General features: G+C 24.8%; 1 protein-coding gene across 1 annotated transcript in view; it reads left to right on the top strand.

Annotated features, from left to right (window-relative positions):
* The window catches only part of LOC136071967 (F-box only protein 21-like), a 38,557-nt gene that overhangs the window by 4,315 nt on the left and 7,148 nt on the right, over window positions 1-27,094 (top strand). The window contains exons 2-10 of the mRNA XM_065818631.1: window positions 7,428-7,649; window positions 12,188-12,300; window positions 18,668-18,769; window positions 18,878-19,026; window positions 19,180-19,266; window positions 22,215-22,264; window positions 22,561-22,702; window positions 23,571-23,635; window positions 25,907-26,024. Of these exons, the coding sequence (XP_065674703.1) occupies window positions 7,428-7,649; window positions 12,188-12,300; window positions 18,668-18,769; window positions 18,878-19,026; window positions 19,180-19,266; window positions 22,215-22,264; window positions 22,561-22,702; window positions 23,571-23,635; window positions 25,907-26,024 (1,048 nt within the window). The remainder of the gene's footprint in view (window positions 1-7,427; window positions 7,650-12,187; window positions 12,301-18,667; window positions 18,770-18,877; window positions 19,027-19,179; window positions 19,267-22,214; window positions 22,265-22,560; window positions 22,703-23,570; window positions 23,636-25,906; window positions 26,025-27,094) is intronic.

Genomic DNA, 27,094 nt, shown 5'->3' with positions numbered 1-27,094 from the left:
GCGACTCAAGGGATTCAAAGGGGGTGCTAATCCACCACTTATATCACACAATCTTTTTTTTTTCATAAAAGAGTTTGTTTTTTTGAAATTAGTAGTATTTTTATACAAAAAGCTGTTACTATTTTATTACAGATCACAAGCAAATATTAGAGGTCTACCTTTGAATATTACTATCTATACTAAAATGATTAAATTTAAAAATGATAAAAAATAAAAATGATATTTTAATACTTTACCAAATAGTAACTAGTGGTGTATAAATTGACTTGATCTTAGAGGTGTATTCCATCTTAAAAAAAGTAATAAGCTTTTGTCTTGACTTTTAGTGAATGATTTAAGTTTTGAATTCCATTAATGAATTATAATAAATCATTTTTAGCAATAGACACCACATGAAGGTAAGCCAAAGCCGTCTATCAAAAAAATTTGCAAGGCACAAAACTTGTGGCACTTATTTGCAAGCCACTAAACTTGTGGTGTCTAATTTGCAAGCCACAAAGCTTGCTTTACCTATTTACAAGCCACAAAATATGCAGAACTTATTTTTCAAGCATTATTACATAATTTCATATTCAAACTAAGAAAATATTAACTTCCCTAATACAACGTCAGCATAATGCTGGATTTTTTAACTTATGGTTGACAGCTTCAACATCAGTTTCATCTTGTTTTCAGTAAGAAATGATGTAAATTCTGTCATGTTGTCTCGTTTACTTTTTCTACTCTACCATCATAAATGGTTGACTTTAAAACAGTCAGTATCATACCATATGTGACATATGTTTTTTGCTAACAATTGTTTCAGACATCCTATCATCTAAATCTTCAAGTTGCTTTGCAGATAGGTCTTTGTATAAATACATCATTTCACTGATGGTAAATACACACAGTTCACGCTCTAAATTATTTTTTTGTTTTTTATCCAATTTTTGGCGCTTAAATGTCTGTCTATTAGTAATCTCTGCTCGAATTTCATAATGTTGTGGTCTAGATCTTTATTTCAGATAAAACTCAATTTTTTTCAGCCAATCGTTATCGCAATAATTTAGATCTTCCTATATTTATGAACGGTGATGTACTCAATGAGTCACCTACTCTTCATCTTCTAGGATTAACTCTTACTTCCAATCTTTCTTGGAAACCATATATCAAATCAGTTGCAAAATTAGCATCTGCTAAGGTTGCATCTCTTTATTGAGCTCGTCACTTTCTTACTTCGGATTCTATTCTCTATCTCTATAAATCTCAAATCCGGCCTTGTATGGAATATTGTTGCCATATCTGGGGCGGATCTTCTAATGATGCCCTTTCTCTTTTAGACAAGGTGCAAAAACGTGTTGTTAACATAGTTGGACCTGCTCTTGCAGCTAACCTCAAACCATTATCACATCGTCGTAATGTTGCTTCTCTTTCTCTTTTCTACAAATACTATAATGGGCACTGCTCTAAAGAGCTAGCGTCTCTTGTGCCATCTACTATAATTCATTCTCGTGTTACTCGTCATTCAATTAAGTGTCATCCTTTTTCTGTGACTGTTCCTAAGTGCTCCAAAAATGCTTTTTCGTCTAGTTTTTTTCCTCGTACATCAGCTCTTTGGAATTCGCTTCCTTCATCTTGCTTTCCTGACTCATATAATTTGCAATCTTTTAAGTTGTCTGTCAATTGTTATCTTGCTCTACAATCTTCATCTTTTCTCTTTCAGTAACTTCCAACTTTAATTAGTGGCTGCTTGCAGCCTTGTTGGAAGCGAAGATGTTTAAAAAAAAAAAAAGATCTAATACCCATGTGGCAGATATAAATGAAACTAAAGTTTAAATAAGGTGTAATCAACAATGAAAAGTATTTGAAATTGGCATTAGATCTTTTCATAGTGAACAAAGAAATAGTTTTTATAAATAAAGCTATTAACCAAAATAAATTTGGTTTTGGCATAAACTCTATACAGAGCTGATAAAAAAATACTTTTTTAACTTAGATGTTGATGAAACTAAAAAAAAAAGAAAAGGTGTAATCAAAAAAAAAAAAGGAATTAAATTTATTGTATAGCTTTAAAGAATAGTAGTATAAACAGCTAATAAAGAAATAGTTTTTAAGCTTACTAACTGCATCAGATGTTGATGAAGCTAAAGTTAATACATACATACATATATATATATATATATATATATATATATATATATATATATATATATATATATATATATATATATATATATATATATATATATTATATATATATATATATATATATATATATATATATATATATATATATATATATATATATATATATATATATATATATATATATATATATATATATAAGTGAGGTTAGTATTGTGGTGTAAAATAGAAAAAACTGAATAAATGAATAAAAACAACTAAATAGCGGGATAAAGTTTCATGCCCGAAGGCAATCATCAGCCGTGAATACAATTGTATTCACAGCCGTGAATACAATTGTATTAAACTATTAACCATTGGCTAATAGTTTAATAAAGCACACCAACAAAAACATTAAATAAAAAATAAACACATTTGTTTTACGTAAACTATTTAATTTCTTTTATAAACTTACATTTTGCCAAAAAAAAAAATTTGTTTTGGTATACTTTACAGTAATCTTTACAGTGTACTATACGATAAACTGTATACTAAATTTTTAGTATATCGTATACTAGCGATCCCTAATAAAGATTCCTTTGACAACAATTTAATGTGAGAATGTAAACAAAATGTTCAGTACCTGAATAACTAATAAAAAATTCACAAAAATAAAGCTCAAGGTGGTAGCAGGGTAGAAAAGAGGCATTTTTTGAAATTTTTTGAAAACTTAAGAAATTTTTTGCAACATTAGGTCTTTTTTCAGGAAAACTTGATGTGATATAAAAAAAACTTATGCTATAATAAAAATTTGCCCTTCTAAATAAAGCTGTAAAAGTTCTAAGGCTATAGCAACTGCCTTAGCTATGAGTTTTCTTCAAATATCTTAGGATTGAAACCTAGATCTAGACATCTAGTGTTCACCTTCAGACTTCTTTTTATTTTTTTAAACATTCTTTCTTTATTCAGTCTATAAGCTATACACTTAAGCTCCTAAAACCATTCTAACAGAGCTTCTAAATAAAGGTTGTATTGTTGATTCTTATTTCCTCAGTTAAATAAATCAGAATATTTTCAATTATTAAAACTATCATTACTTGGAATATGTTCTGAAGAAAGATATAATAAGTTACGATCAAGAAAAAGAAAAGGGTTTGCTGCAAAATCTTTAAATGTTTATACATCAACGGTAATAAACAATGAATTGAATCAAAACAAATCAGTATCTGGAAAAAAAATTAAATGTTATTTTCTATAAGTGACCCTCCCCTGGATGCAATTTTTTATAGACAATGATCTTTTTTTGTCTCTTTTAAAAATATAGTTGGGCGATGCCCTGTTTGTGTTAAACCAATAGACATTGAATATCTTCCATCAAAGAAAATGAGTCTTGCCCAGTTTTTTAATGTTTCATGCACAGAATATAGTTCGAAAATAACATTTTGTTTTTCAAAAGAGTGTAGATTCCAGTCTACCTCAGGGAGAAGAATTTTTAAAATAAATATTCAAACAATTGCTGCATTAAGAGAGATTGGTCAAGGTTTTAGTGCAGTAAAAACATTTTGTTCTTGCATGAATATGCCACCATCTGTAATTTTCAGATGATCACCTTTTTATTTACCAGGGCTCAAATTAATGCAAAAAAATCAAATCATGAAAAAAATATTTTTGTTACCCCCCCCCCTCCCCCTCGTTCCTCATTCCTGGCACCGTTTTGCAGTAAGGGGGCTTGCCTTAATATAAAATTGTATCTTTTATCTAATTCGTAATTTTTATTTTTTTAACATAATATCTCTCATATTATTTTATAATTCTCTCGTTTGGCGGAGTTTAAAATGGCGTAAGTTACTGTCATAATTACAGCTTAAGTTATAATTTAAAGTTTAAGTTGCAGTTATAGTGTAATGAGCAAGTTATGATGTAATGAGCAAGTTATGATGTAATGAGCAAGTAAAGTAATTAATACTATTACGATATTACTTTCAGTAATTGTTTTAACTTAACTTTTGTTGATACTTAATAAAAGTAAAAGTAAAAATGCAAATATTGCAATATTTAAACCACGTTAATTAGTTGTAGAAAACTATTATTTATAAATTATTAGTTGTAGTAAACTATTAGAAAAATAATACGTTCATGCTGACAATAAAACACGTGTTATTTTTAAAGAGTAATAAATTGTTATTGTAAAAAGCTATAGAACAACAAAAAAGCAAACTGCAAAGTTTTGACAATATAAAGAGTATAATGAACATAAGTATAATGAACGTAATATTAAAAATTTTAGTATAAATAATTTTTTCATTCAAATGGTTTCTAAGTTAATGTTTTTATTCAATCTTTTAGTTATATTTTTTCGTTCAAATTGTTTTGTAATAAAAAGTAAGAAAAAAATTTGGTTTGATAAATCGATTTATATTTTGTTAAGTTTAGTATATGCTTAAATTATTTTTTAGAAAACAATTTCCTTGAACAAGAGTAAAAAAAATTTTTTTTCATAATTTAATTTTTTTATAATTTAACTTTTAGTTTAACGTTTGCAATAATCACAGGTTTAATTTTTGCAATCAAATGTTTCTACTTTGAAAACTATTTTCAAGAAACAAAATAAAATTTATATATATAGAATATATATATATATAAAATAAAGATTTATATATATATATATAAAAATTTATATATATAAAATATATAAAAAAATATAAATATAATTTGTATATATATAAAAATATATATATAAAATTTATATATATAAAATTTACTATTCAAAGTGTTTACAATTTAAATAAAATTTTCTTCCTCACTTGCACTATGTTCTAAATCTGATATTGTAGCTAAATATATGTTTAACTTTCAGGTATGATCCTCGCTATGGGCATTATATTATATTATAATACGCTTGCTATGGGTGTTATAATATATTATAATACTGGGTATTAGGAAGCCACTGCAATTAAATTTATTGAATGTTAATAGTTTTTAAGTTTTTCCTATTTTTTTTTTTTTAAATTTTAATCAAAAAAAATATTTAAATGAGAGAATTTTAGAAGACTAAAATTCTTTTGTTCAAATAGATTTCTTTTTAAAAAAAACCTAAAAACAACTTGCGTATTTATAAAAATGTTAAATCTTTATATCGCTTTAAAATAAAATTTAAATATAAATAAATGGTAACGCGTTTTTCATATTCTATTCCGCATTTCTTGTAAATAAAATAATAAAATAAGTTAAAATAATTTTTGGTTAGAAGCTTGTATTATGTTTTAACAACATAGTATATAGATAGAAACATTTGTATGGCTAACTTTTGCGAGTCTTCAACCAGTCAAGTTACTACAGTAACTTAATTGGTTGAAGACTCGCAAAATTTAGCCATACAAATGTTTTACTGAATGGATAGCCATACAAGTGATTTACTGAATGGATAAAGTACATCGCAGTAAATTTACTTATAAATTAAATTAAAACAACCAGTTAAGTTACTACAGTAACTTAACTGGTTGTTTTAATTTAATTTATAAGTAAATTTACTGCGATGTACTTTATCCATTCAGTAAATCAAAGTAAATGTAACTAAAAGGCTCTGGGTCATTAAATCGAAAAACGTTGAAGCAAATAAGTTGCTAGTTTCTATTAGAATTGGGTAACTATTTGAAAAAAAATTTTAATAAAAAGAATTCAATATATACTTTAATATACTTAAAGCAGTAAAATTAATAATATAAAATTGTTGATAAAGTAATAATTTAAATTATTAATATAAATAAATTTGATGCAATGTTTTAAAAAGAAAGTTAAAAACGTCTTTTCTTTTTAAAAATTTTTGCTTTAACAACCCGCTACCTTTTAAAATATTATTGGCTTCCACGCAGAAATTTAAAGTAATTTAAATGTAAAAGTGCTTTACGTTAAATAGAAATCTCCCCGTGAAAGAACAAATGATCATGCTATTCAAAAGATAAATTTAGCATGATGTACTTTATGAAATAAAACTTAGACAAAAACTTTACTTTTAAGAATTGCCAAAAAAATGCTAAATTAGAAAAATAAATAAATAAAAAAATTGCAAAAATATTTAAAAAAAAACAATGAAGGTGGGAAAAGCAATCACGATACTCTTAATTCGAGCTCTGTTTACATTGTTATAATCTGTCAAAATTCAAAAAAATCTACTGCCAGATACTCAATTTTTTTTTGATTTTGGTCAATATTTAATCAATCATAACTTTTAAATGGTTTGATCAATCAAGTTAAAATTTTCAGGATTGTATTTTTTTAATAAAATCTGTAGGTAGTCAAGTTTTGAAGCAAATTTGAGGTGATATATATATATATATATATATATATATATATATATATATATATATATATATATATATATATATATATATATATATATATATATATTTGTGTGAAAAACTGCTGTTTAATAGTATGCTTCAATGAAAATATTAACTTTCACAAATTAACTGTCACAATTTTTGCACAATTTTTAAATTATATTTTAATTCTTGTTTTTAGTTATTTTCTATTGTATCAATTATAGTACCACATGGTTTCTTTTGTATCAACTGTAGTACCACATAGTTTCTATCGTATCAATTGTAGTACCACATAGTCTCTATTGTATCAATTGTAGTACCACATAGTTTATATTGTATCAATTGTAGTACCACATAGTCTCTATTGTATCAACTGTAGTACCACATAGTTTCGATTATATCAATTGTAGTACCACATAGTTTCTGACTTTTTAACAATTTTTTTGTGAAGCAATCTTTCTTGATGAAATTTATGTTTTAAAATCCATTGAGCTGGTAAAGAAAATTTCAAAAGAAATAAAGGAACAGCCTTATCTGTAGCCTTATTTTTCAAAAGATGAATTTTTACATTGTATACAATGTTATTATATTGAATTTTACTAATCTAGAATAGAAAAACTCTATATGAAACAATAGACTTTATTATAAAAAATTAATTTGAGAATAAACATTTTAAAACCAGGTGTTTTCAAAATTGAAACTTCATAAAAAGTCATGTAAATTTTTTAATATAAATTTAAGTGACTATTTATAAAGTTTAATATAACTTTTTTTATAATTTTTTGTGTGCATATTTTAGTTCTTAATTCTATTTCATTAAAAAAAAACATTGTTCAAATGATATGTTGTTTTAAAAATGTTTTTTATATATATGTATTTTTATAGTTACATATTAACTTATTACATATTGTCTTACATATTGATCAAATCACGTAACATTAAATAAATCACATAGTAATTTCAATCACATAATCATTTTGTAATCACATATTTATATTATAGGTGGTCCTGTAAATTACCTGTTACATTGAGCTATAGAAGTCTTTGTGAAGAGCTGCATGTTGTTGATAGAAAACTCAAATTTAAAATCTCAGTAATAGCAAGAAAGTTTTATGTGCCAAACACATTTTCAGAGAATATCATAGAAGAAGAATTACAAGATTTTTTGACTGAAAAAGATAAGAAAATTGATATTCTTATATGTGCATTAATTACACTAAAAAAGTATTTTTTCTTTTTATTGTTATCATTACTAATTAATGTAATAATGTTATTTTTACTAAAGTTTTTAAGAAATTTGTACAAATTGAGATTATTTTGAGTTTATAATGTACTATAAAAACCTCAATATATGATCTTACAATAAATTTTTTCTCACTATAAAAGTCTTTAATTCACTGTAACAGGCCTTCGCATATGAGGCGTGCAGTTGATCGCCTAAAATGACCATGCATATAATACTTTGTTTTGACAATTTGGTCCCGGCTCTTTGTAAGTTTTTATATTAAGCACTTTTAAAATGCGCTAAAAAAAAACAAAGCAAACTTAAATTAAAATAACCAATCCTTAAACTGAAAAAAGAAAAAAATTTAAATAAAAAATACAAAAAAATCTTAAAGAATGACAAAATAGAAGAAAATCCAGAAAAAAATTAAAACACTTTTTATTTAATGTAAACTTAATTGTAAGTGAAAGTTAAAAAAATTAAGCTAAAGTTAAAAATATCACTCAAAATCAATCTTTATCATTCCCTCCTATGAATAAATAGGCTTATTCAAGTGCAGATAAATAGTGAGGGGCAGGACCATGTTGTTATTTTTTAGATTACAAATACATAAATATTTATATATATATATATATATATATATATATATATATATATATATATATATATATATATATATATATATATTACAAAATATTTTATCCTAATAACTTTTTTTATAAAATTTAAAATTTGCACCACAAAATTTTATTAAATTTCATAGTACTTATAAACAGCCTAATTTACTTTCCTTTTTAAACATCGTGCTGTGTTAAATATATCAATTTCTAAAAAAAGCAAAAAATAAATCTTTGGGAAGGGGGGGGGGTTAGATGCCCTCATGGTCCTGATAATTTTTTTTTCTTAACTTTTGCTTACAATTAAGCTTACATTAGTTAATAAATGTTTTATTTTTTCTGTTTTTTCTTTTATTTATTTTGTCATTTTTCAAGATTTTTTTTTTCAGTTTAATATTTATACATATATTTTTTTAAGTTTTATTCTCTTTTCAGTTTAAGGTTTTTTTTATTTTTATTTAAGTTTACTTTTTTTTTTTTTTAGTACATTTTTTAAAAGCGCTAATTATCAAAACTTGCAAAGAACTGTGGCCAAGCTGACAAAACAAAGTATTGTATGCTTGGTCATAAAAGGCGTCCGACTGCACGCCTCTTACATGAAGATCTGCTGTAACAGCCTCTACTCAATCTTTAACTCTAATCAACCTATTCCTTTTTTTTAAATTTTAAATTTAAAAAAAAAAATTTTAAACTGTCAATTATAACAATGCCAGCAACCATGCTTTTATATTTTTTGATTACTGAATATTAGGCTAATTGTTTAAGTTTGACAGGGCTCAAATTAACACAAAAAAATGTAATTGTGAAAATTTTTTAAAATAAAATCCCCCCAGCCATTACTGGTGCCACTTTGCGGTAAAGGGGGTAGCATTAGTATAAAATTTTACATTACATCTTTTGTACATTAGTTCATAATTGCTATTTTTTTAACATAATATCTCTCATACTATCTTATAATATTCTTGCTTGGCAGGGTTTGAAATAATTTAAGTTATTGTTATAATTTACAGCTATACATTTAAAATTTAAAGTTTAAGTTGCAGTTTTAGTGTAATGAGCAAGTAACATACTTACTTAACAAGATACTTAAAAAATTAAAAACAAAAACGCCAATATTACAAACCACTTTATTTAGTTATAGGTAACTATTTAATACCCCGTTCATGTTGACAATAAACTAAGTTTTATTTTTAAAGAGTATTAAATTGTTATTATAAAAATCTCTAAAACAACAATGAAACAATACTGTGAAGTTTTTTTGTCAATTTAAAAAGCTTGTGTTAATATAAAACAGCTTAGTGGCGTTGTTTCGTTGCTGATTTGTACAGTCTAAAATGCGTTTAAAATAAACCAAAATTTTTACATCTCCATAAAACTTTAAACTTCATATTTGCGCAAAAACATGTCTATGGACCTAATGAGTAAGATCAGAGCAAAAAAATGTTAAATACTATGTTTTTTCTAATTTATTGCTTCTTGATCTAGAGTACTATTAAAAATTTAAGTATAATTAATTTTTTCATTCAAAAAATTTTTTAAGTTGATGTTTTCATTTAATTTTTACTATTAAGTTGTTTTGCAATAGAAAATGAGACAAAAAAACTTGGTTTAATAAGTCAAATTATATTTCCATAAGTTTAAGTAGATGCTTAAAATAAAATGCACTTAAATATTGATCTTTTCTTATAATTTGGATCTCTGTGATAACTCGCGTTAATTTTTTTTATTCCACAACCCTAACATCACCTTCAATGCCGATAAAGTTTTTGTATTTTAAGTCTCTAATTGATAAAACATAACTCACACAAAACTGTTGCATTTCATCATATCCAAAACGGAAAGTTTGGTTTTTGAAAGTTTGGTTTTTGTAAGTAATGTTTTTGAAAGTTTGGTTTTTGAAACTTATAGCGTAAATTGTATTGGAAAATCTTCATGATATATGTGTCTGTAAGTGTAATCTTGGCTAGGTTCCCTGTCACTATGATAAAGTGAAAATCTAAGCTCCATTAAACAATCCTCTTCCCGAGAATAAGGTTAGTTAAGCATTTGAGAATTTAATTTTTTCTAAGTTTATCTTTATCGTTTTTTTAAACTTTCATTTAAATTTATTTAAGTTTATGATAACCTAATGATATAAAAAGCTTTTTAAGTATTGTTAGTTATAATTAAATATAAAATATTATAAAGTTATTATTTATTTATTATGTTATAATTAATATGATATATATTATATTATGATATGGTTTCACACTTTCTTATAAAAAAAGTGCTGTGACTCTTTTTTTTCCCCCATCGCATCCTACATTTATTATATATATTTTCATAAATATTTTTATTTTTATTGAATTTTTATAATCAGTTGCACAAAATTTGAATTGTCTATCTTTAACTGTCTACTCTATAATACTACTCATCCAGAATAGCATTACTACTAACATATTGGCCTATATCAATCTTACTAAAACTCAAACTTAATCTTTAGGGAGTCCTTAGAGAATCCTTAGAAAGCAGAGTCTATAACATCATTAGGCAATGTAGTTTTTTAATTATGAAAAAAAGGGTATGCACCCTAGTTTAATTAGTGTGTTTTTAACGGGATGTTTGCAGAAATTTGCTTTTAGATGATAAACATATTCTGCATAAATATTCATAGATAATAATGAAAAGTTTTTAAAACATTTTAAATATATTTACCCAGGTCACTGATTCCCTGATAGTATAACGCTGACATAACGCCTACAATATTTTTTCCAAAATACGCTTAAAATTATTTAATTCTAGAGTGGCTTGCGGTCAAATGCGCATTTTCAAACAGCTGTTTTAATATTTTAAAAAAATTTCAATTGGATTTAATATGCTGAATCAAGATTTATCAGGTTGGCAATTTTTAAAGCCTGTTTACACTGAAAGTTTTTGTTTCAATTGATGACTGAAAGAATTATTTTCTAATTTTCAAGGCTGATTTTCACAGATTTTTTTTTTTTAGTTTTGAGATATACAGTTTTTGCTGGCAATAATTAAAAATTAATAAATGGGGGATGGGGAAGAGAGGGAGGCTATGGTCTTAATAAGCTTGAGACAGGTAGGAAAATTTTCAAAAAATTAATTAATATCCCTCCCCCCCACCTTTTATTAGGGACTCGAGAGTAATATAGTTTATGAAGAAATTATTTAATGAAATTTTTTAACTTATAATTTTTTATTTTTAACATTTGTTTTAAGTCATTTAAATGTTTAATTTTAATTCTTTTTCACTAATGAGTGTTTTTATCTAATGAGTGTTTCATTAGGTATGCATAATATATATAAGATTTATTTGCCTCCACTGGCTTCACTTCACTTCTTAAAATAATAATCATTTACAAGTGTGAAAGGTTGCTAAAAACGGGCGGCATGAGTACCCATGAATTTTCTAGTTCTAATCTTAGTAGAAGGTTCTGAAAAGTTAGGGTTAAAAATACAGTTCTTGAAAAAGTTATATTTGTACAGAATATTTTATTTGTTTTAATAAAACCAGACAGTTTTAAGTTAGTTATGTTCTATTAATTAGAGAAAACAAAAACTTCATTGAGGAGGACTAAAACAATGTTCCACACATTTTATTACAAAGATATAATCTACTAGAAAAGTTACAATAGGAGCATATTCACTTTTTACAACACTAAACACTTTTTTTGTCTAAAGATTCTCTAGAAATTTTAACTTTTATTCTAGTAGTTATCTTAGCTTAATAGACAAATAGAAATAATTTAATTGATCCAACCAATGATAATAATTTAGTAGATCTAACCAATGGAAATATTTTAATAGATCAAACGAATGGAATTAATTTTAAACTGTTTTACATAAAAGAAGTTTAGACAGAAAACTTAAAAAAGTTATCTGTTTAAACTACTTTTTTTTGTTTTTATTTTTTATAGCTCATGTGAATTAGACACAAAATATTATGCTGAGAAGATTTACAATCATGTGTTCTACAAAAAGTTAAAACAAAAATGGAATGATGCTGTTGCTAATGATTCACTGCTGAAAGGTACCATTATAGTTATAAAAAGGTATTATAAAACTATTTAATTTTATTCATGCTTTATACAGTTTTGCAATTAGGCCTATCAAGCTATTTTTTTTTTTTTTTTTTTTTATAATAAAAAGTTTAATGCACCCAACGTCAATAAGAAAAATAAAACAATTTTTCTCTTCTCATGGACAACTCTTTCTAATTTTTTTCAACGTTTGTTAAAGTTCATATATAAAAGATTTCTCAGATTTCAAGAAATTCCTTAAAGATTTTAACATTTTTTGTGAGATTTTTTGTTTGTTCTTAATAATTTTTAATAAACTATTCTTTATAACTTTGTTATTAAGATTCAATTTCTTGTATATAATTTGATTTTAATGTTAGAATTATTGTAATTATAAGTTTTATAAAGTCATAATTTCTAAGCACAAAGAATTTATAATTTTTATTTTTAAGTAAATTTAATTTCCATTTTAAATTTACTTTTAAGGTAGAAAGAATATAAAATGCTTTTTTTCTGAAAATCTTTATTGTAACCTTTTTTTTATTACAAATGTTTGTGTTTTGACTGTTTAAAATGATGTTTATTAAAGAAAGTAAAAATTAAAGTTCTTTTGCATTATTTTTGCATAGTTTTGCACATTTTGCATTTTTTCCCCATTATTTTGCACATAATATGCATGTGATATTATGTTTTATATGACCAATAGTATAAGCATAAATTGTTTAACCTAAAAAGTTATTGCTGTTTTTGCAAAATAATTATTTAAATAAATTCAAATTTGCTCTCCTTCTAAATTTTCATAAGATATTCAGGGTTTTATGTCTATTAGTCGTACAAAGTATTCAGTTGGCATAAATACAACTTTCAAATGCTCAGTTTATCGAAGTTGTTTTGAGTTATCCAAAATTAACCATCCAAAAATTGAAAACAGAGAGTAATGCAAAAAGAAAAAAAAGTTATCAAAAATAGTTATTTATCTTTCTTTTATTTTGATTTATTACCAAATCCTTTTCTTCTGGCTTAAAATCCTTTTCTACTTTTTTTTCTTTGCATCTGTGTACTTTTTTTCCATTCATCTAATGTATAAATTATTTAAATTTATTGCCACAAATTATTTATATTTATTTCCACATTTCCCCTTTCGAATCAAAGTGTTCTAAAACCTTCAGTACTTTTTTTTGTCCATCATTAAAATGGTCACTTGCTAAGTTTACACCCATTTCTAACGGTTTCCATGCCAATTATTACAGTTTTTGATAACTTTAAGCAGATTGTGTTTGTGAAATGAAACAGTATTGCATATATGGTTTTATTATCTTCATACAATCAATATTTTTGCATGGAATCAATGCAGCTCTCTTTTTTGCCAGAAAATGTTTTTAGAAACAGGCTTCTAGGGTATGTTTCCTACTTATGCTTCTTGGGTATGTTTCCTACTTCATCCACTATAGAAGGTTTTATCCAATCACACGTTAAACACGTGTAAATACAATTTAGAATAAATTGCAAAATAAATTCACATTCTTATTGGTAACAACAATCATCAACAAAACCTTCTTAGGCTAAAAAGTATTAGAAAAAATTAGATATTATCACCAACAGCATGAGATGCAACATAATATTTTGGTTGCTTTGAAACAACACTGTCCAAAAACTTTTTTTTATGAATAAAGTTTTTTTTGTAAAATTTTGAGTTTTTTTTTTAGATTTTTATTTTTATTATTATTTCCATAAGCATGTATTGCATATATTTATTACAACAATCTAAGCTTCAAAGGCATTTCAATTTCTGTAGAATAAAGTTTTGTAAAAGAATTTTTTTATATCACCAGTAGCAGCAAGGTTGGCTGAGAGATAATGAGAAAGGTCTTGGTTAATTTGATCAGAAACAACATTGAAAAGAATGCAGTTTTGGGAAAAATGATAAAGAAAAAAAAGAATGGCGACTGAATCAAAATGTTCTAAATGAATGTTCATGAAAGATTATTCAGAAGATTCTAACCTGATTTGACAATAATTAGATGATTTAATATGTAAATATATCTTAACTATCATAAAATCTATCATAAATCAAATGCTACCATTTGAATCATTAAACTAAATTTTAGTGCTGCATAAGTGTTGTATAGCTACTATCAAGGAGCCACAAGCAAAAACTCTAGCACATCTTTTACTCACCTAAGTGTCCATAATTAGAGAATATATTAATTCAGAGGTATTTTCTTTAACCTTTGGTTAAAGAAAGACGAATCCCCTAATCCCATCATGAAAATAAAAAAAGTTTATTTGTTTATTTATTTTTGGATCAATTTAAAAATCCCTTCTACCTCAAGTAAGTAATATATTGAAAACAATATTTCAACTTAATAGAGTAATGTTATAGATTATAGCCTATGTTTAAAATTAAATTTATTATGACATTGTCAAGTGACATTTTTTTCACAGTGTTTGTTTGCTTGGATTTGATTTTGCTTCTAAATATACAATTTAATAAAAGTTTTTTTTTTTTTAACAATTTACATTAAAATTTCTTATAACAATTTTATTATACAATAAAACATTTTTAATTCAAAGAAAATTATTGAATTTTACAATTAAATAGTTATATTATGTAAATTTATACAAACATTCAAGTTATTTGTTGCCAATTATATATCGGTGTTTTGTTGGCTTGAAAATTATTCAAAATGGCGTTGTCTTTAGGAATAATGTTTTTTGGCATATAGACTATTTATATATTACAGTTTAATATAAATAATTAGACCTAAAACTTTTTTGTATTGTTTTTTTAGCACCAAATAAAAGATAGATAAAAATATATATTTATATATTTTTTTGATTAAAAAAAGTAAAAAATTTTTTATTTTCTATATGTTTTAAACAATTTCCCAGTAATTTTGCTGTTACTACTGTTGTAATGTAAATACTAATGTAAGTTTTGGCAATATTACTATAGTCTCCATATATATACTATAGTCTATATATATATCAATAGTCAATAGTCTAATGTAAGTTTGACTATTGTCTCCACAATTAACTAGCTCGTAATCTGTTCGCGCTTTGAATAATAAAAACAGTGTTGAAAGTAAATTTTTATAAATTTATTTAAATAAACATACTGCATTAAAACTGGTCAATGATATTTTCCCTGTTTATTTAAATTTGCCTAGTTTCTTTGTCCTTCACAAAATTGCCCAATAAAAAGTTCATATTTTTCAGAAATATGAACTTATAGAAATATATACTTGCTGTGGTTTTAATTAAAATCAATATAAATTTGATTTCAAACTAGTTTAAAATTTTTTTTGTAAAAATGATACCAAAACACATTTTTATTCAAAACAGTGTACACGCAACAAAACATAAAAATGGGTGTTTTGATTATGGTGACTCAAGTTAGCACATATAGATGAACTACTGTTGTTTTAATTGATAGACTTTAAAATTTCTAAATTATTGTATAATTATTTTTATTTAATTAGAATTTATTTAGAATTTTTTGCTGTTTGTCATAATATTGGAAATTTAAGTCAATAAAAAACTTTAACTATTGCTTTTTTGTTTCATCAAAGTTATAATTGATTTATTATAACTTTGATGAAACAAAAAAGTTTGATAAATAATTGGCATTACCCACACTGCCCTATTGCAGTCTTCTCCTTTTGAAATTTAATGGCAGCGCATGAAAAAGCACTGGCTGGATGGTCTTTTTTAAGATAGCCTGCGCAATTTAAAAAGTTTAACAAATGAACAAAAAAAATTTTTGTTGCAACTTAAAACAAAATGCTTTTATTTTTTAGAAAAGCTCTTTTGTATGCCAAAGTTTTTGCGGTCATGTGGGCAAGCGTAAAAAGACTTGAGCGTGAAACACTGGCTAAACGGAGAAGACTACCATTGGTAGTAACAGTTAGTGCAAATATAAAAGAGATAAAAGAAATGGTACATCTACACACAAACTAGTTTCAGATTTATCTTAAGATAATTTCTATTAAAAAAATCTTTTAATAATCTAGTTTTGACAATAATTAATCAGTTTAATTAAATGTCTTCTTTGTAAAATTTAGAATGCAATTGAAAGTCCATAAGCTCTTTCTTACATTCAGTGTGTATTATGTTGTCAATTAAGAAACTCTTTTAATAATAATTGTTTTAGTAAGAAATGCATGTGTATTTTTGTATGAAATATTAAATGTAATGCCTGGTAAATATACTTTGGCTGGTATTAAAAAGACTTTTTAATTCCAAAATTTTAAAAAGTTCTATCTTTTACAAAATGATTTTGTAAACAGACAGTTTGTTGTAAAAGAGCAACTTATGGAACAGATGAGTTTCAATTTTTTTTTTTTTAAACGAGTTCGCTGATGAAACTTCAACTACAGTAATATTTGAAGTAGATTTTTATTTAAGTTATTTTTAAAAAGGAATTTTTTTTTTGTCTTTTTGACACACCAGTCAATGTTACTATAAAACACTAGCCAATAAAAAAATATTTAAAAATATTTTTTACAAAATTTCAAGGAATAAATAGATAATCAATATAAGTTTTTGATTATTTTTTCTGAATGGCTATATTCCTTAACAGAATTCTATTTATTTTTCCATTTTAAATAAACTTGTTTAAAACTGTAACTAGGCATATTTGGTTTTTTTTTCCATTTCTATGGTTTCTTTCAATTTAAAATTTTTTTTACGGCAAATAAATTTTCCAAAATTTTATAACCTTTAACAAAATTTCTTCCCAACTTTAACTTCTCATCTTTCAATAATATTTTTGTTCCATGACTGACTGTTATGCAATAATGAAGGTTTTCAAAAAGTTTGTTATTTTTCCCTTTCTAGTTGTTATAATTATAATATTTTTCTTTATTTTAATTCTTAGTTTTTATGTTAAACTCAATGTGTTAGCTGTTACAGACTTACAGTTTTTTATACTCAGTATGTTAACTGTTAAAGTTTTACATTTATTTATGCTCAGTGTGTTAACTGTTAAAGGAAAAGAAAATAGCTGAAAATATAGTCAGGTTTTTTCTACTTTAAAAATAAAAGTAAAAGAAAATAGCTGAAAATATAGTCAGGTTTTTCCTACTTTGTAAACCTCTAAAAGAGTTTTTGACAAAAATAAAATCTTCAAAAGAAAACAAATCAAACAGAAAAATGAATGATTTATCTTTTTATTTTTATGTTTGTTACAGGTATTGAAAAAAAAACAAGAAGATAATAAATTAAAAATTGAACAAGTTAATAATTGAATAAAAATGTAGTCTATATACAGTTGCTTAAAATTAGTTTTTTTTTTTTTCTTTCACAATAATGAAAGGCAGTTTTCACTGAGTATTACAAAGACAAGAAAATGCAAGAATTGGTATGAAGAAAATTTTTATCTGTCAAACAGGTATTCGAAATCAAGGAAAGAGTTACATTCAGACTAGATATCATTTTTTTTTAAGGCATTTTTTAAGTTTTCTGCTTTTTCATTTTCATATTTGTATGATTTAATGCTTCTAAAATAAAAAAACTTTAGTTTTCTACAACTTTGGAGATTGGACTCCAACTTTATTTAAATATCTAAAATAAGTTTAGAATATAAATTGCCCAATTGAGTCAGTCAAATGAATGTTTAGTTTTAAAATTGGAAATTGCAAAAAGCTTTATAATTTATAACCTCTTTATAATTTATAATTATTTTTATAAATATAAAAAAGTTTACAAATTTAATTATTTTCTCAAACTTATTTTAAAATTTCCATAAATTACTGTAATAATCAAGTTCTTTTAGATATCTTGTCCTTGATAAAATATCTTGTTCTTTTAAAATATCTTGTTCTTTTAACATATTTGTTCTTTTAAAATATTTTGTTCTTTTAAAATATCCTGTTCTTTTAAATTATTTTGTTCTTTCAAAATATCGTTCTTTCAAAATACATTGTACTTTTAAATATATTGTTCTTTTAATAAAATTATATAACTTTACATGCTTTTATAATGATGTTTCCTCAGCTTTAAATTTAATTTAAAAAAAAAAAAGAACTTAACGAGTGTTTTTAAAGTATGACCATGTTTTAAAGTGCATGGCTCATAAGTTAGAGAAAATTTTAAGTAAAAAAAAAGTAAATTTTTCTTAAACATGGTGTTGGCACACCAATATAATTCACAATATATATATAATAAAATACCAATATAATTCGCATTTAATGAATACCAATATAATTCACAATATAATTCAATGATTTTTTTATTCAGCTGAATCTGTTTTGAATGTTAAACAGTGGTAAAAAGCTGAATAAATTTTTTTTGACCAAATAAATTTTTTTTTGGGACACCCTAAGTTGCAGACTTAATATTGATTTTTCTTTAAGATGCTATTAATGTTTTATTAAGGTGCTGTGTTAATATCAAAATGGTGCAACCCTAATAGTTTTATTAGTAGAAAAACAATAGAGAATCAGATTGATGATATTGTTGGCCTTATAAAAAACACAGGTAAATACATTCACAAAAGTTGTTGTTCTCCTTTTGCAAACTTTTTTTTTGAGTTATTGTAGCAATCCTATTGACTTATCAGCTTTATACTAGATTTTTTTTTAACAGCTGTAAATATTGGTGACACCTCTCAAAGTTCTTCATTGGAACAAGTAATGGAACTTGTAAAAGCTATTAACTTGATAGTTTATAGTAAAATGCATTTCCAAGGAAACGCAGATTTTTACTATGATATTCATAACTCTTTTATAGATTTGGTAAGAAATTTTATGAATGAAAATAAGCCAATAAAAGTTTTAAATTTTTCTTTTTTTATTAAGTTTTGTTTTAAATTTGTCTTGAATGTAGTAAAGTTTTTTATTTTAAATATAATTCCTCATTAGAAAATAATTATTCCTAACATGTCCTAGGTTCTTCAAAGAAGAACTGGAATCCCAATAAGCTTAGGAGTGCTATACATCGTTATTGCAAAGAAGCTTGGGTTAACATTACAAGGGGTTAGAATTTTTATGTTTCCTTTTTTCATTTCTTCCAATATCTTGATTTAAATTGTAATTAAATTCAATCAAAATAATTAAAATTAGTTAAAATTTAATCAATATGTTTTTATTTATTGCTGACCTTTGTTGACAAATTAATTCTAATTTATGTGTTAACTGTTTTGCAATAGCAGAAAATTATTTACTACTGATAATAACTCTATGATCATATGGTTATAGTTATGATTGCACATTATGGTTATGGTTATGGATTGTACATTAGGAATTAGCTACCCATATGTAGGAACCAAAAATGTCATTTCACTTAAAAAAAGAGGAAGGATGTTTTATTTTAGTTTATGTTTTCATATGCAAGACGAGTAATAATTTTATCAAAGGATGCAATTAAAGGTTTACAAATCTTTAGAGGAAATATTATATTCCAATCTAGGGACTTGTCTAAAACTCTCACATTAATCACCTCTTGAATTATTGTACTGTTTATTAACTTTGGTTTAGTCCATTGCTTTTATTTCCACAAGTCATTATAAAACCTTTTATCTATTAAGGCTGCCAAAAATTTTTGCTTTTATTATTCTGTTTATACAGGAGTTGTGTATTTCTTAGATCTTTATAAACATCTGTTTTCCCTCAACACTTTAAGAGCACTGGGTCACAAAAACCTTTTTTTTTTCACAAACAGTATCAACTAGCAGGGTTTTTAAAAATGCTTTACAGCATGCTGAGGTCATTACATGATACTGTTTCATCAAAAGGTGTATTGTTTTGTATAGACCATGTACTATTTCCTGTAGTGAAGTTTTGTATAGACCATGTACTATTTCCAGGACATTGTTAAGAGGTGTTTTCAAAAAAACTATTTACTTTACAAATCTTCATAGTCTGGGTATTCTTTATTCCAAATCAACCAACATGTTCAGTAAGAGAATCTTTTATATATATATATATATATATATATATATATATATATATATATATATATATATATATATATATATATATGTATAATAATGATAATAATAATGATAAGCTGCGGCGAACAATAAAATGTCGCTTGAAAGGGTTAGCAACTCTTTAGCTCTTTGCCAGTAGACAATTAGCTGTAGCAGCAATTTGGTACATTAACTGTAATACTAGTTCTGGCTACAGTGTTTGTCTAAACAGTTTTTATATTCATCAAGATGACGAGAGTCAATCACAGTTTGTGGGAGTGAATTCCATCGGTTTACTACTCTATCAGGGGATTGCGTCTTTCTTTTAGTGAGGTAAGATGAAGGTTTGCTAATCTGGCTTCACTGGATAATGCTTTGAAGGATGGAATTGCTTTGGTGGCATGGTTTTGGACTTTTTCAAGCTTTTCAACATTGTGCGCAGAAAGATAATTCCACACAGGAGCAGCATACTTAAGGTGAGGTAGAGCCTCTTCCAAACTTGTGCATTTTTATAAATAAATGATTTCTTTAGTTGACCGAGGACAGAGTTAGCTTTTGATGATATTATTTCAACGTGTGTATCCCATTTGAGGTTGTGTGAAATGCAAATCCCAAGATCTCTTTTACTGTACGAAGAATCAAGAAGCTGCTTCCCTTGCTGAGTCAAGATATAGTATTGGTGGTTAGGATTTTTGCTTTTGTTAAAGCGTAAGATAAGGCACTTTTTGTAATTAATCGTAAGCTCCAGTTTAGAGTCCAGTTATATATATATATATATATATATATATATATATATATATATATATATATATATATATATATATATATATATATATATATATATATAAATATATATGTGTATATAAAATAAAAAGTACATATTTTTTATATATATAAAGTATTAAAAGTATATTTTATATATATATATATATATATATATATATATATATATAATATTAAAAGTATATATTTTATATATATATAATATATTAAAAGTATATATTTTATATATATATATATATAGAACCCTTAGATGTTGTCCGAAAGTTTTTTCGATATTTTGTTGACAAAAAGTAAAAATTAAAATGCAAGACCGGAATTTTTTTTTTTTAATAATGATAGACTGCCTGCCCCAACCAAACCCTCAGTCGATGTAGCAGCACTCCCTTGCGGGTCAGGCTATTTGTCAGTCGATGTAGCAGCACTCCCTTGCGAGTCAGGCTATTTGTCAGTCGATGTAGCAGCACTCCCTTGCGAGTCAGGCTATTTGTCAGTCGATGTAGCAGCACTCCCTTGCGAGTCAGGCTATAAGATAGTCGATGTAGCAACACTCCGCGCATGATTTACAGTAAAAAAAATAAAAATAAAAATATTTTATTAAAAAAAATAAAAATAAAAACATTTTATTAAAAAAAATAAAAATAAAAACATTGTTTATATTGTTAAAAACATTCAAAATGTTATAAAAACATTCAGAATGTTTTTAAAAACATTCTGGTCAATTAAATTTGCGTTTTTGTGGTTTTTTTAAAAAACGATTAATTTGTAATTAAATTAATGGTTTTTACTTTCGTCCAACACGGAAATGTTGGACGAAAGTCAAAAGTAATTAAAAGTGACGTATGTGTTGGCGTAAGAATCACTTTTTTCCTTCCGCTCTTCCTAAAGCCAACAAACTATAGAACTATATATATATATATATATATATATATATATATATATATATATATATATATATATATATATATATTGAAAGTATATATTTTATATATATAATATATTTTATATATACAAAATATTAAAAGTATATATTTTATATATATTTAAAAAATATTAAAAGTATATATTTTATATATATATAAAATATTAAAAGTATATATTTTATTAAGTTTTTTTTTTTTAAGTTTACTATAATTTTGAATTAAATCAACATTGGTAATTTTTGAAAAAAAAAATTTAATTTTGTGATAGAAAATGACTGTATCAATTCAATAAGTTTTTGTAAATATTTAGGTGAATTTTCCAGGTCATTTTCTTCTTTGTGGAAATGCAGAAAAAGATGGGTGAGGAAAAAAATTGTTTTAATATTTAAAAAAACAAAAATATTTTCATAGTTATTTGTTGTTGTTTTGTTTTTTTTTAATTTAATTTTATTATTAGTAGTAAATAAATGTAAATAAAATTATAGTTTTTGTTTTGATTTGATAAATATTTAATAATTGGTTGTAATTATTTAAAAACTTTGGCATATGTATAATTCTGGCAATGAAAGTGTTACAGCAATGAAAGGCCTCAGAATGGAAAAAAAACATTAATTTGATAAATATTTAATAATTAGTTTTCATTTTTATATTTTCAGAAAAGAATTTAAATTTTATTTGGATGCATTTAATGATGGTGAAGTTCTCACAGAAAATCAATGTTTAGAGAGGTTTTTACCTGATGTCAGTCGATCTAATGCTCAACAAGAAACATTGTTTCGCAAAGCACAAACCAAAGAGGTTGTTTTTAGATTAATAAACCAATAATTTTTAAAACCAAATAAATGAAGTTTTATGCACTAGTTATGTCATATGTTTTTGGTAAAGATTTTTCATTAATTTTTAAAAAATTTTAATGTATAATATTTTAGTGTTCGAAAAATCGGATCTATTGCTTTGAGATTTCTTTCTTTTTTTTAATTATTTTTTTTTAAATAGGTTATGTTTGTATGCGTGTGTGTGTATATATATATATATATATATATATATATATATATATATATATATATATATATATATATATATATATATATATATATACATAGGTATATATATATATATATACATAGATATATATATATATATATATATATATATATACATAGATATATATATATATATACATAGATATATATATATATATATATGTAGATATATATACATATATATATATATATATATATATATATATATATATATATATATATATATATATATATATATATATATTTTATATAAATAATATATTATTTTTAAAATGCGAATATGTATTTTTATTAATTATAAATCTATATTTATGTTTATCTTTAAATTTTTTACTCGAGGAAAAAATTTGAATATCATAACACTAAGGTTAATAATAAATGAAAAATCTAATAGTTAATTAATAACATAACATGTAAGTATTTAATTTAATAACACAACCATAACACTTAGTTTTATCAGGTTATGTGCAACCATACACTTAGTTTTATCAGGTTTTCAGGGTTGAATGTATTAAAATAAATAGATAAAAAGAGTAGGTGAAATAATTATGTAAATAATTTAATGATTTAATATTTTTATATTTTTAATTTTTATGTTCTGTTGAAGATCTCATTATTTTCAGATATTTATCCGAATGATAGCAAATGTTGTTAACATTCATAGACAATGGGCAAGTTTGGATTCAAGGTTTTCAATTTCATTACTTTCAGTTTCTTTATTTCAATTTTCTTTTTTTTTTAAATCTATTTTGCTCCCAACAAAGCTATTAAGTTAGGAGTTACTAAAAAACAAAGAATAGATTTAAAGAGCAAGGAAACGGTTGACAGAAGACTTAAAAAGTTGAATGTTGTTTGGGTCAGGAAAACGTGAAGAGTGTAGGGAATTCATAAGCATAGAAGTGCGGGGGAAAAAACTAAATGCATAAACATTTTTAGTGCATGAAGTGGCAGATACAGTAAAAGGATGCAACTTTGCTGAATGATGAGTCAAGCGAGAATGACTTTTATGATAGTGCTGTAAAATAATTAATACAAACCAACAAAAAAATTGACACAAACATTTGGTTTCTTATTAATATGGCGCTGGATCTGAAAATTTAGAGGGATGATTCAAAGAATCATATCAAATATTGTTTTTTTTTTTTTTCAAATTTTGTTAAAAACAATAAAAAAGCATAACTATCCAAATTTTTCATTAGCTATTTAACTTGTTGTCAATTGTCTAAAATTCTAGTTTCCGATTAACAAAAATTAGCGATCCAAATAATAAAGACATTGATGATTCAAAAAATGGGTTATCAAATAAAGATAAACAGCATAATAAAACTGCAATAAAGAAATTCTCACAGAAAGAAATAATTGACTTTTGTAGTTTAAATTTATCAAAAGAATCACCATGAGCTGCTAGCTTTAAAACTTGCTGAGTGGAATTTGTTTCTGCCATTGTATGTTATTGTTTCTGTTATTGAATATTACAATATCATTTAATTGCAACAAAATTTGTTGAGTTATTTTAAAGAAATAATTGATTTTCAGTCTTTCACAGGAAGATGTGCAATCACATGTCATTATATGACCAGGCAAATCACATTTTGCTTTGACGATTTGACTGCGGCTATTTCTAAAGACATTTTTAAAACACGCTGAATGAAAAATGTTCTGAATTATACCTTAAATAAAATAAATAACATCAACACTTATTAACAAGCATTTTTATATTAGCGAAGCGTTTTTATGAACAATGACATTCTATGACAACAAAAGTCTCTTTAACAAATTTTATTATAAAAATAATTAAAGTAAATACATTTAAAAAAGATGAACAAACTTTCATTGAAAATAAAAAGATGAATATTTCAGAAAGCCATTACAATTAAATAAGTTTGATCTTTTTTAGATAAGTCTAGGTAAGTTTGTGCATTGTTATGATATTGAGTCTGCTGAAAGCATATAGTGCATTCAAAAATTACTGTTATTGGGAATGAAGACTGTTCATTGATAGTTTGAAACAAAGTTTGAAGTTGTTTATTTTGTAGGAAATGAGTTAGCTTTAACTTCAATAAAGTTCATTCAATAAAAGCTAGAATGTTTTTACAAGTGTGAAATATTTAATTACATTTCATAAATAGCATTATTTTTGTTTCCATTTTTGGAGCTCATGGATACCAAAAACTAATTAAAAATAATTGTTTTGTGACTTTTAAATCAGGAGTGCATTCCTCATCGGCATGCATAGGTTGTTTGCGGAGATTTAGATGGTTCATTTTTTATGATATCAAGGATACTAGGATGAGAACATGATAGTTTTTTTATGATAGATTTTTGTTTGTGTTTATGATAGATTTTTGTGTCATGATAGATTTTTGTGTCATGATAGATTTTTGTTTGTGTTTAATAGGAGATTGCACCATTGCTTTTTTTTTATAGAAAATCAAACAAAAAAAATTTTTATTAATTTTTTGTTCTATTAACATTTAATTCTATATTCCTTTACGATTTTTTAATATTAGCAAGTTGTCATTGATATCATCGTTTATATTTATTAGTCTTATGTTAAATTCAGATTCTGCACCTTTTATGGATTAAAAATTGTTTTTTCGTAAAATCTGCATTCTATAATTAAAATATATAGACGTGCTGGAATAAAGTCAGTGTAATTTTTGGATTCCTCATTATCTAGTTATCATTATCTAATTCTAATAAGTTAAAATTATTTGTGTGGCTTTTTTTTTTTTTGTTGGTTTGTGTTAAAATGAATTTTTCATTCACAAAAATTTTTTTTTTATTGTTTTATACACTTTTGAAATATATGATTTATGTTTAATAAAAACGAATAATAAACAATAATTATTTAGTTGTTTAAATTTATATAGGATATACAACAATAAGTTTATCATTTACATAATTTATAATGTTGTTTTAATTGTTGACACTACGTTATTTTTTATTTTGTTCAAAGCTCACTGGAAACGCTTCAATCTTCACTCGAGTTAATGCTATTACTTTCCCCAAATGATGATGAAAGTCGGTTACTATTGTCGAGAATATATCTTCATTATGGCATCAACTTTAAACTTGTAAAAATTATTAATTTTATTTATTACACTATGTGACAAATTTTTAATTTTTCTTTGTCCATAGGTTAAAAATTTTTCTAATTTATTTTGCTGAAAACAAATTAAAAGTAGCTGTTGTTTTTCAACAATTTTTACTTTTGTGACAGAAAACAATATTTTTAAAATTTGTATGTTTTTAAGAAAATTTTCAGTTTGTGCTGAATACTCAGCATTTTTATAGAATATGAGCTGCCAGAATAGCCCAGAAGGTCTGAGAATTTTTTGAACCAGAATTTTTTTAAACATTAATTTTAATTTAAATGACATCATGAGGTTTGCATATAGCAGGTGTTTGCATATAGCAGGTGCATTTTGCTATGTGGGTGGACAATTTATAAAGACAAGATCTAAAAAGTGTTTAATGGAAGCAATTTGTAAAATGTATAAACTCTTCAAGGCATGCTTCAGCGTACCTGACAGGAAAAGTTCTAAGCACCCCATTTTGCATGGTAATATTGCAAGAGAACTCTTATAGTTCAGTTAATTAATTGCTTCTTGCTTAGATATGTGCTTTTTTTTGTAGAGTTTCAACAATTTAGATATATGCCATTTATTCTATGAAATTGTAATTAACAAAGTGCTATAAGAATATGTTAATAATAACTCTGTATTGAGTGATTTTTTTTATCATCATTTAATCCTTAAGCTTCAAAACCCTGTTACTTTGCAACAGAAACAATTGTCTGTCCATTTTGAAGGCTCACTCTAAACATCTCAAAGAGGACTACATCAAGATGTTGTTGTGTACTACAAAGTATGATTACAAAGTATACAAAGTATGGATCAAAGTAAGATCAAAGTATGATTACAAAAATAAGATTACTGTGGGGTCCATTAGTAGAACCTCAGAAAGTGCTTATGTTATTGCTGATCATCAAGCAATTTGTTTTTTTGCTCTTGAAGAAGAGTTGGTACTTTTTAAACGGATATTTTAACAGCAGATTAAAAAGATTATAAAACAGGACCGAGAGAGACACTCAAAACACTTTTGTTGGGTAATTGGTAAATGGGTAGTTGGTAAATGGCTCCTT

This window comes from Hydra vulgaris, chromosome 15 (assembly GCF_038396675.1).
Source record: "Hydra vulgaris chromosome 15, alternate assembly HydraT2T_AEP".
Classification (NCBI taxonomy): Eukaryota; Metazoa; Cnidaria; class Hydrozoa; order Anthoathecata; family Hydridae; genus Hydra; species Hydra vulgaris.
This window is presented reverse-complemented; position numbering and strand designations above follow the sequence as displayed.